Here is an 11,935-nt window from a genome sequence, read left to right as displayed (position 1 = left end):
CGAGAAAATCTATATTTCACTTGATCCTAGAAATGGGTTTTTCTAATTTCTCTAGTTTTTTAGCTTATAATGGAGAAAAAGGTCGAATGAGAAGATATATGTAACATTCCACCGACTTAGGGCCCCACCTCACGTGCCTGCTTACGCAGTCCCATGAAAATGCTAATATCTCTCTATTCTGAAGTCGTATGAACGAATGTTTTGATGCATTGAAAACTAGACTCGTAGACCTTCGATTTTATAGATCGCGGGGACCATAACTCTTAATAGATTGGGAGAAAACGTCCGAGACATTTGACTCAAATTTCAGACAAATCTTTAAAAAGGAATTTACAGTAACTGTTGCCAACTTTTATTTTGTCACTTACCTAACTTCAAAACTTGAGATACCACACTTGGTTATGGATGTGAAGCGCGCCACATTCATGGCTAAGAGGTTACAAGCCTCATTTTCATACTCAACTTACTTTGTCGCTTTTCCAGAACCAAAGGTGATCTAGCATAATAGATTCCCTTTTCAACTGATTGAGTCGAACTACAAGCAGCCTGATTCCTTGAGTTGACGGACATGTAGGCAGAATCAATGTTGAAACTCGGTTGCATTCCAACATTCACTCTTAAATCTTATTCTCGAGCATTCTGGTCCCTTCATAATTCGGTATCGGGATGACTTTTGAATTCTTTCAAAGTCGTGCGTCAAATTAAGCGTATCGAACTACAAGTGGCCTGAATTCTCATATAGCCTAAGACATGTAAGAAACCCATTTCCGGGGTTCGACCATAATTCTTAAAATCCGTACCAAAAGCTCTTTTCTGAAAGATGAAGATGTGGTCGGTCAAAATTGGATTTGTCAATTCATTTGCCTCGGATTTCTTTCATCAATCCAAGTCAAATGAGGGACAGTTGTTGACACCCAATTTTGGACCTCCACAATATAGATTAATCATCGAGCTTTTTAAATTTTTAAAGGATTTAAAATAATTAGTTTTATAAAATTTCAAAAATAGTTTGCAAGTTATTTTAAATAGTTGTCATTTTTTTTATAATTTTTGAATGATATATGTGTTTCATATAACTAGTACATTTTTTTTTTGAATATTCAAAATTCGCCTCAAAAAGATTTTAGTTGTACTCAAATATTTGGTTAATTAGTTTAGTAGTTTATATTTTTAAATAATTTAGTTTATAATTAAGTTGATTGTTTTATTTTGTTAAAATTAAGAAGCTCATTAATTAATTTGTACTAATTCATCTTATTTAAATTTTGGCCGAATTCATCAATTAAATTCAAATCGGCTAAGTTTTTAACTTCAATTGGTTCTAATTATATTTCCTTACCCACCTTAAACCCATTTGAGACCAAGTTTTGGGCTATTCTCTCAATAATTTTCGGCCCAATTCCATTCCCAACCCACCCAACTCTTACTTACAATTCCCAGCCCATCGATTTGCAAATAAAACAAGCCCAACTCACTTTCTTTTCCCACAATACCATGCAATACATAACCCAACATTACGCACATACAACAAAACCAATTACCCCTGGCCAACTTATATTTCCAATTCAATACAATAACAATACCAACATTACGTATAGCAGCAATTCAAAAAAAAAAAGACCCACCAGCTGTACACCAACAATACATACCATACGTGCAACATACAACCCCAACGACCCCGCGTCTTTCTCTTCTCCTTTCTCTACGCGAAATAACCCAGTACTGTTCCAGGCTTCCATCCATCAAGCACGCGTTTTCGTCCTTGCCAACGTGAGATCGCTCCACGTGGCATTTCAAGGACATTAGAGTCGATTCGCCCTTTTCTCTTTCGGAATTGGGCGAAATTGCAAGAAAAAGTATGTTTGCCTTAAGTGGTGAAAGGAATTTGAAGTTTGAATTATTGGGTCTTGAACCCGAATTTTCGTCCCTCTTCCCCCAAAAATCTGCCCTAGTTCTTCTTCTATATATATTCTGTTGTCTTTGCTGCCGAAATGGGGATTTTTTTAATGCAAAAAATGGAGAATAACTTCAGTAAAATGGGGGCTAAATCTTTTTTAAGAAAACAGAGAAAGACGGCCAGTTCTAGTGCTCGGGTCTAGCATTCAGTTCAGATTTCTCGATTATTTCTTGAGTCAGAACGCGTGTGGTGAAGTCGTGGTGTTCCTTGCTCGTTTTCATCCCTGTTTGCTGCACGGAATAAGGTAAAACTCTCTCCTTCGTGATACCTTCCTCGTTTATTTTATTTCCAGTGTGATGCTACTGGCTATATGTTGTTTGCTATTACTTGTAATTAAGCCCTAGACGATTTGATATGCTATATTATTCTCTAAATGATTCTGGTATTTACTCTTAAGCATTGATTCAAAATCTTCTTTTGTCATTTCGTAGGTGGTGTTTCTTTGTTTTGAGTTTATTTCACTGTCTGCTTCTCTTTGTTTTGTTTTAATGTTTGAATCTATGTCTTCTTGTCTTCCATTGCCCAAATATTAGGTTTCTTCCACTCTGTTGTTATAATATTATCTCTTTCCTTTTCGAAATAAAGGCAGGATCTTAGAAAATTTAGATGATATGAAACCGTATGTTGTATTGTCTACTGCTCTGTTGGAGTGCAAATGACTGACCTTTTCTCTATTTTTATTTAATCTCGTGTTCGTCTTATTGTTCAACATGTCGGGTTTAGAATTGATTTGTCATCTCCTTTGTCGAAACATTAGTCGGATTGCTCCTTATTTGCGGTATAGCTTATAAAAATGTGACGTCTTCTTTTTATTCTGTCTCGTACTTTGAATTGAGCTAAGATTAAGACTGTTTAAAATTCATTTGGCCTAGGTGTTGAGTTGAAAATCGCACGATATATGATAAGAATGAAGTTGGTAATCAAAACGGTGTTTTGGATTTTAATTCTTGATTCGTTGCTTACGGTTCATCTGTCGTAGTATGTCTATTTAGTTATGCTCTTTGTTTAGGTTGTGTCGGTTTCCTTGGTGGAATATTGATTTGGTCCCACCTTTAGTCATTCGATATATGGTCATGCCGTCGTGTTTTGCCTAAAAATAAAATTGGTTTGTAGCTGTTTCTAGCATTTTGGCTCTTGACATAGTATTAACATCCTGAGATCTCGTTAAATAGAATCGTTTGGCCATAGTATGTTTGACCATGGCAGGAAATATTTTATTTGCCAATTACACAGCATGTGCCCCCTCCATGTGTTAAGCTACTGTTTATTGTTGGTTTTATATTCCCTGTAATATAATATGATCACAAGTGTATACATATATTCACATATATGTGCTCATGTTTGGTGTCCATTTGTTTATTAGTTTTATCATTGTCAATTTGGTTCATTTGGCCTTCTTTAGAGTCGTATGCTTCGGTCCATTTTGAATTGCTTAAGTGGCTTCCATTTTGATCGAATTCCATTTTATTTAAATTATATCTCATCTGTTCTGTTTGCTTTGTATGCTAACTTCTTACTATTTTATTGCATGTGAAATCTGCCTGAGCTCTTTATGAACCCCATCTTCCCTTTGCATTTCGAGAGAGCCGTAAAAGGCTTAAATCCCTCCTTTCGAGTCAATCGATCATTGAAAATCGACGAACAGGTCCCGAAGTTGAAAGAAGCAATAGATCGAGAAGTTGAAAAGATTGGGCCAAAGGCCCACTCTTTATTTCAAAATTGTATTTTGTTTCTTTTGGGCCTAAGCCCATTTATTTGCTATTATATTGTTAGAATTTAGGACAGGTGGCAAGAATTGGGCCTTTTGGCCCAGAATGAAATTAGGCCCAAGTGTTGGTCCAGGCGGACAGAAAACCAAACTTGGGCCCGAATCTCTTTCCCTTTCTATTTTATTGTGTTTGTGTGCTTGTTGATATTTGCCGCTAATCTTAAGGGCGAAAAATTCAAATCCCCAAAAGACGCCCATTTTGATTTAACAACTTAACTAAATCAGTCATCGTTTAACAAAACTTAAAGAATAAATGTTGCAAATTATCTCACTTAGATAGTATTCCCGTATTCTCCCTTTTCCCTTTTAAGACGGTTCTAACTATAAAGGTTGTTCAATTCAAATTAAGTCAAATGAATTTAGCCAAATAATTAATTGTCGGATAACCACATTAGTGGATATTCTAGGTGCTTTTAAAACCTTCCTAGAATGTTAATAAGAACCTCGAACCCTTTTTTAAGTTTTCACTAGATTGCTGTTTTAGTCTTTTGAAAACAATAGTTTTCTTGATTTTTCTTAAAAATTAATTGGTGACTCTTAAAACCAGTCCAATAATATTTTCTTAATAAAAAAAATTCTGTCCCCATTTTCACTATGTCTCTCTGTTACGTTTTTCCTCTTCACCTCTGCAACAGAGTGAACTACGTCTCTAAATTCTCGTCAAGTTTAGAAGTGTTGGAGGGTTTTTCAACACTTCTCTCGACTTTTTATTAAGAGACCCATACTCCTACAAAAGATTGAGACCACTTGTCATTTCATGTGGCAGATCGGAGTGTATCTAAGTTTAGTTAGTCAAGTAGAGGAGTGTTTTTAAAGTTGTCAATAATTTAAAGACTAAACTAATAATTTTCATCAAGTTGAGAGGTATTTCCAATACTTCTCTCATTAGTTTGATGTTGAGTTGATTCCGCTGAATATATACGTTGTTGGCGGGTGCACTCAACAAATATAAATAAGTATATCTTTATTTATTAGTAAATCCCAATTGACTTGACATACATGGATGAAATGTCTCCCAATTTTAGGGCCTCTCTCAAAGTTTTGTTTTAGACCCTAATTTTGTTTAGTCGGTTCTAATTGCTTAATAATGGTAGTGGTGGAATGATAATTTGGGTCGTGGGCGGTAATGGTTGATATGACATAATAATAATAATAATAATAATAATAATAATAATAATAATAATAATAATAGTTGGTAATGGTAAGTGATGATAGTTGTGATTGGATGAAATTGATGAATTGACATCTTTGTAATATCGTTTGAATAAATATCTTAATAATATTAACATTTTGTTAAAGTAATTTCATCGGGATTTATATCTCTTTGAGGATCTTCATTCATGCAAGCTCTATTCAACCAGTGTTTATGTCTTTTTGAAACACCTTTGAAATAAAATAGAAAAATTAAAAAATATCATTTATTTTGAAACGGAAAAAGTAAAGGTAAAGCTTCTTTTAAGTATAGTGAAAAAACAAAATCAATTTGCAAGGTCTCCTCCAAATGGTATGACGGGATTATTAGCAGAACAGAATTGGCACAGTCATATGCTAGTGAGGAATATAATTTTTAATTCTATGACATGAATTCATTTATAGGGCACACAAACCCGTAAAACTAGGTATTTTTATATAAATTTAGTATGCTATAATATTTGATATTGTTTGTTGGCATCCAGTCTACAAGTAATGAGTTTACTGTTTTATCCTATTAATTATGATATGCATGAATTAAAATTTTAAGATTTTTTAAGAAATTTTACCTTTTTCAATTATCATATAATGAATTTATTGCAATACCACGAACAATGAGACTTCTGTGTCGATTACCTATCCGACATATAGATCCAATAGAATAAATAGAATAAGAGCCTAATTAATTGAAGGTATAATAGTAAAAAAAATGTCATTTCTTGATTTATCAAAATGAACAAGTAAAAAGAGACGAATAAAAAAAAATGAACAAGTAATTAAGAACAAACGAGTAAAAGGAAAACAAGAAACACGTTGAAGATGGCACAACTGCCAATAAAAGTGGACATGGATCCATAGGCAACAACCCTATACCGACCCAAGTAAGAATCATTAGTAATGGCCCCCAACAAGATCCCACTCATTTAAAAAGAAAAAAATTAGAAGTCTCTACCAATCGTTGATATGTAAAAAAGTTACGATTTGAATTTGACATGTTAAATACATAATCATTGAGATGGGACTGTTCCTTGCCTTAAATTCGATGTTGTATTTAGTAAGCTGAATGGCCTATATATACTTCTGGTTTAATTTTTGAGTGTACATCATTTTATCTAATATGTACTAATAAATACTTAGAACAATAACTTTGCATAAGAATAAATTTAAAGCATATAATCAAAAACATAAATTAATGATTGTAAAGACATATCAGAATCTGTAACAGTAAGATGAAACAGAAAGAAATAATATCGAGCACACTGAATGTAAAATGTGTCATTAAGGAAATTATTCTCCTCCACTACCAAGGTTTAAACGAATATATCCTCTCAGGATAAAAAGATTCTACTCACCAGTGTATTGGTACAAAAACAATGGTGTCAGCGAGCCACTCAACGAGAGCAAAGTACTCTAGAATACTAAATTTAATTATGCAAAAGAAGAAGAAGTTCAAAAAAATTCATAGTGAAAAGTCTGAGGAATCACAAGTATTTAAAGCGAAGAAAACTGTTTCTGAAAATTTGCAACCTTCCAGAATAGTCACTAAGACATGGTTGTTCTTGTAAGTTTGCAACCTTTCAGAACAATCATTAGAAAATGGTGAGAAATTAAAATAAAATGGAAAAGATATTTGCCATTCATTAATAAATTAATAATTAATTAAATTAATAATTAAAGAAAACTTTATCAAAAAAATAATCTCTCAATCATTTTCCAAAGCAAAAATCTTGCAAGCGATGACATAAGGAGTCCCTCTTTCCAACCCATTTAATGACTAATAAAAGTATTTCGTTGTTTAAACACAAAACTTTTTTCCCTCCACCAATGAGTAAGAATTTTTTTTTATTAAAGCATAAGAGAACACTTCATCATCCGTCCTTTCATCTTTCCTCCATTTTTCATTTATTCTTACTATATACCCAACACATCAAAGTAAATTATTTTTTTTTAATTTTATAATTTTAAATATGTTATCATGAAAAAATAAAATTAAAGAGATATAAAAAAAATGACATTTTTTTTTAACAGACTAATATAAAATCGGTGTTAGGTGTGATCATCTTATAGATGAAAGGAATCCACATGTCTAAGTGTAGCAGTTGAAGTTGATTCCAGATCGAGATTTATTATGACGAATAGAGATTTCAATTTAAGACCAAATCATAAACATCTTGCTGACTTAATTTTTCGTTCATTTTAAAATGGATAAATAATATTGAATTTTCCTATATATATTTTAAAAGAACAGTTTAGTACACGTAGGACATTACATATGACATACAATAGCCACGTAGGATGCAACGTAGGATGAATTGTTTATTTATTCAATTTTATATAAGTTTAAATGTTTAGTTGTGCACACTCAGAGTTGGAGGACATGTATGTCAACTGAAGTCAAGTTAAATTTCATATTTATTTATTATGTCTTCTATATTTCGTAACAATTTAACTTTAAAATATTAATTTTATCTTTAATGAAATGATTTATAGTCACGTAAACAATATATTAGAATGGAAATAATCATAATTTACTATGTAGAAAAATAACATATCAAATATGATGTATAACTTGTTATCATACTAAAATTTATAGCAAAATATTATACTACTTGAAAGTTAATAATTGTAGTCACCCATCCACAAGGAAATAACTCATTTAGCTCGTGTCATTTTTTTATTTCTAGCCAGCCACAGAGTAGCCCCCACCTACCACATAGTGTTGAAATTGTGAAAATGGCATAACTCATAGTAAGAGTGGAGAAGTAATTGGTGAAGAATAATTATAATTTTTTTTACCATGACTAATAATAATTATTATTATCATTAGTGATTGAAAGTTGTTATGCTAATAATTGTAAATGTGGTTAATATAATAGCTAATGAAGGTAGAGAATATTTACGATTTGTGGCGATATATAATAATGACAATTATTATTAGCGATTGGGAGCTGTTATGATGATGAATGTAGATGGTGATAGTTAATAATGGTGAGTGACGACGGTAGTTGTAAATTGGTGAACTGTATATCTATAGACATCAAAATTTTGTGGGACTACACAAGCTAAGACGAGTGCAACTTATTTGAGATTCTTGGAAACTACTACTCTAAACTATATATAGTTCATGTCTAAATAAGAAATAATATATTTGAATTTTCAAAGTCAAAAAGCATTTTTTTCTTCCAAAATGCATAAAGGGCCCATATCAAGCCAATTGTAAGGCTGAACCATCAAAGACAAGAGCAGTGGCAATAGCAAATGCCTTTGCAACTACATTAAACACAACTTTAAACAATTATAAGGATCCAAAAAGAATTATCACATAAAGTGATCAGGTTTGCATTTCAAGAATTAAATTGATTAACTTTAAAATTCAAATTAAAATAGATCAATTTAATTAATTGTAAATTTGGAATTATTAATTCCCACTTGGATTTATTAAGAGTTGGTAGCAAATGAGTATTAATTAGTACTCCCATGTCCCGAATTATTTGTCTACTTTTGAATTGACACACATTAAGAAAATAATTATTGACATAGTGACTTTATCATTTTACCCTTATTAATTATGAAATGGATGACTTAAAAACTTAAAGTTTTCAAGAAGTCTTATCTTTTTCAATGTAATTAATTAAGGGTATAATAGTTTAAAAAAATGGACAAGTAATTAAGTACAACTAAAAAAGGAAAAATGGACAAGTAATTAAAGAAAACTAAAAAAAAAATGAACAAGTAATTAGGCACAGAAACAGTATTATGATTCCAATGTACTTCCATTACATATTATTAATTAGTATTATGATTCCAATGTACTTCCATTTTTATATTTCAATCAATATAGGAAAAAACAAAATTGTCTATAGGTTATTAGTTTTAAAATTGACAAAATTCTTTTGGCCAGAAAATTTAGCTAGAATGGTAAAATAATATATTTCACATTATTTTATTTTATCTTTTTGAATATTTTTACCCTTTTAATTTTAATACATTTTAATTAAAAAGTGGAAAAAAGAACAATTTATTTTAAAATAAAAAAAATATTATAAACTTTTTAATTTTCTGGTCATTTAGCATTACTCTTTAAAATTAAGTTTTGAAAAAAGCTGCTATGAGTATGTGTTTTTTTTAAAAAAAGTAAAATACATTAAATAAACTCGCCGCTGCAGCAATTTTATGGGTTTTTTTTTATGGAACTCGCTGCTCTAGCAGTTATTTTGTTAAAAAAAATGTTTAACATTTCTCATTGGACGTTTTTAATGGCTATTAAAATCATAAAGGATCCCGCTCACTCGTAAGCGAATTTTCTATTTTGTTTTTTTTAAAAAAATTGGGTGGCCCATTATGCATTTTGGAGCAAACAAGTTGTCATTTTGGCTCCAGACTCTAATATAGAGGCATCTTGAATATCCCATAAACTCTTGAAATATTCATAAAGAAATTGAGGTATGAGACTCTTCTTGACAATCAAATACTTAGGAATCAAGAAAAGAATAGAATTGTGCCCATATTGTTTATATAATTAGTAATAATTGCATCATTCAAGAATGCAGTACAACATAACATCAAGATTCATGTAAGAGTGTATAATCACCTTCTTTCTCTTCAGCCACATGAGATAACCTACTGCTCCCATCATTGAGAGATTCATAAAATCGGCAGACGACCAAAAAATATAAGAAGTTGAGAAAACCCAAGACAGAAAGAAACCAGAAATAGTAATCAATGTGACCCTTATTAATGTTGCTCGAAAGCCAGCTTGTTTTACCACCGGTTGATGAAAGCCAATCCACACCACTCACCAGAATACTTCCAATCAAACTCGACACAGCAGTCCCAACAGTGTACATAGATGACGCGATGCTGGACATGCTTTTGGGAAATAAAGCATAGAAAAACTCAACCTGTCCAACTCCATGGGTAGCCGCAGCAACTCCGAGTAGTGCATATTGTGGCACGAACCACATAGCAGACATGTTCACTAAAGCATTTGGGTCATCCTCAAGCCCTTCTTCTATTGCCCTTTGTCGTCTTATGCTTTCTGTTATTGCTGACAATGCAATAGACATAGCAGAGGATATTAAGCCAATCCCCATTCGGGTGACAGGACTTAACCCTCTTGGTTGTCCTGTATATTTTGATAGCAAAGGGACCAAAACACGGTCGTAGAAAGCAATCCAGATTGTTAAAGCAATAATCATAAACACACTGAATGATGCTGCTGGTACTTCAAAGTGAGGAAAGATGTGTCTATCCATTGTCTTGGTTTGAAGCAAGGAAAATGAAAAGACATTTATATCCACAAAGATCATGAAACAGGTGGACCACATAGGAAGTGCTCTAATAAGAGCCTTCAGTGATTCAACTTGTTCCACACTACAAAGATTCCATGGATTTGAAGCTGATCCATCAGGATTCAAATCTCTTTCAGGATCTTCAATCATACAAGCTCTATTTAAACACCTATAACATACAATAAAACTTTCATTACAATGAACTGCAATATCATATAGCACTGAAAAAAGAAGAAAAGATGGACACACTGACCTGAAGTCCTTTGATGGAGGCAAGACATCTGATTCCAGTGGCCAACGATAGAATTCATCACAATCACTCAATGGACGACGGGTATTTCTTTTCCTAAAAGCTGCTACAGCTGCTTGAAACAATCCTATGACCAAGTTTTCCGTAGTTTTAGCTTTCACTTTGATATAAAGAGGAGAACCGATTTGGAACATCAAGACAGACAAAAACATTAGGATAGCAGGGACACCAAAGCCAACTTTCCAACCATAACTATCTTGAATATAAACAATAAGGGTAACTGCAAGAATGGTTGAAATCCCTGAGCTAGCATAGTACCAATTGAAATAGCTTTCAAGAATCCTCTCGTTCTCGGGGTTCTTTTTATTTTCCAATTGATCAGCACCAAATATTATGGAACAAGGTCTAACAAAACCAGCTCCAATTGACATAAACACAAAAGATGAAAACAGAACAGCAAGTTGGAGTGCTGTTACTCCATTACAAACATGTTGGATCTGAGAGCACGGTGAAGACTTGAGTTGTGGAATCATCGCTGTGAGCCATAGAATAATCATTCCCTGTCCAAGAAAAATGTTAAAACTTAACCCAATTTAGTCTGAACATCACCATTTTCTATAAATAAATAAGAAAAAACATTTGCACTAGTGAGATAACAGATTGTCATCAAAACACTCACAATAAGAGTGGAGATGGATCCATAGGCAACAGCCCTATACCGACCCAAGTAAAAATCAGCAGTAATTGCCCCAAAAAGAGCCAATCCATTTGAAAGTGCACCCCATAGTCCAAGAATACTAGTTCCAGTAGCAGCACTCATGTTATAATATGTCATCAAGTAGATTATCAAATTTGTTTGTAAACCAAAACTTGCTACCCTTTCAAATGATTCATTCACTGAAAAAAAAATGAAATAATTAGTAGTACTTAAACAATGTTAAAAAAAAAAAAAGAAAAAAAAAGAGTATTACCAATGATAAAAGGCATGGTTCTAAGACCACCCTTTCTTGGGTTTTCTTCAACTAATAATTCTCTTTCACTCTCCATTTTCACTAACACTCTGTTTTTTTTCCTTTTCAGTTTCTTCAACTAATATATGTGCATCTTCTTTGCTTTAAATTCGATGATGTAGATTCAGTAAAATGAATGGTCCAGAATTCCCTAATATATTAAGATATTTTTGAATAAGATACATAGAATATATTAAAATATTTTACTTTTTAATCTTATAAGTTAGGTATGAGCATCTTAAAGAGGAAAGGAATCCACATGTCTAAAGTGTGTAGTAGTTGAAGTCGAGATTTCATCATAACAAAGTGTGACAACCAAAAAAATAACATGTTGAGAAACAACTCTTTTATAAATGTTTAAACAAACAATATAAGACACAAATTTCTAAAGCAAATCAATTATAAAGTATGTTTTAGTAGTAAAAAGACTGGCAGAGTGGCAGGTCATGTCATATAAAAATTAATATT

The 11,935-nt window shown here is 32.2% G+C and overlaps 1 protein-coding gene across 1 annotated transcript; it reads right to left on the bottom strand.

Annotated features, from left to right (window-relative positions):
• Positions 1–9,388: 9,388 nt before the first annotated feature.
• LOC102580098 (protein NRT1/ PTR FAMILY 1.2-like) lies at positions 9,389–11,630 on the bottom strand. The gene is made up of 4 exons (XM_006355890.2): positions 11,429–11,630; positions 11,137–11,354; positions 10,461–11,017; positions 9,389–10,376 (listed from the first exon to the last, which is right to left on the bottom strand). Exons 1-4 carry the CDS (start codon positions 11,502–11,504, stop codon positions 9,479–9,481), a joined length of 1,749 nt encoding a protein of 582 aa, XP_006355952.1. The 5' UTR covers positions 11,505–11,630; the 3' UTR covers positions 9,389–9,478.
• Between the last annotated feature and the right edge of the window lie 305 nt (positions 11,631–11,935).

Source organism: Solanum tuberosum, unplaced genomic scaffold (genome assembly GCF_000226075.1).
Source record: "Solanum tuberosum cultivar DM 1-3 516 R44 unplaced genomic scaffold, SolTub_3.0 scf00210, whole genome shotgun sequence".
Lineage (NCBI taxonomy): Eukaryota > Viridiplantae > Streptophyta > Magnoliopsida > Solanales > Solanaceae > Solanum > Solanum tuberosum.
The sequence above is the reverse complement of the archived record's forward strand: the minus strand, read 5'-3'. Positions and strand labels throughout refer to the sequence as shown.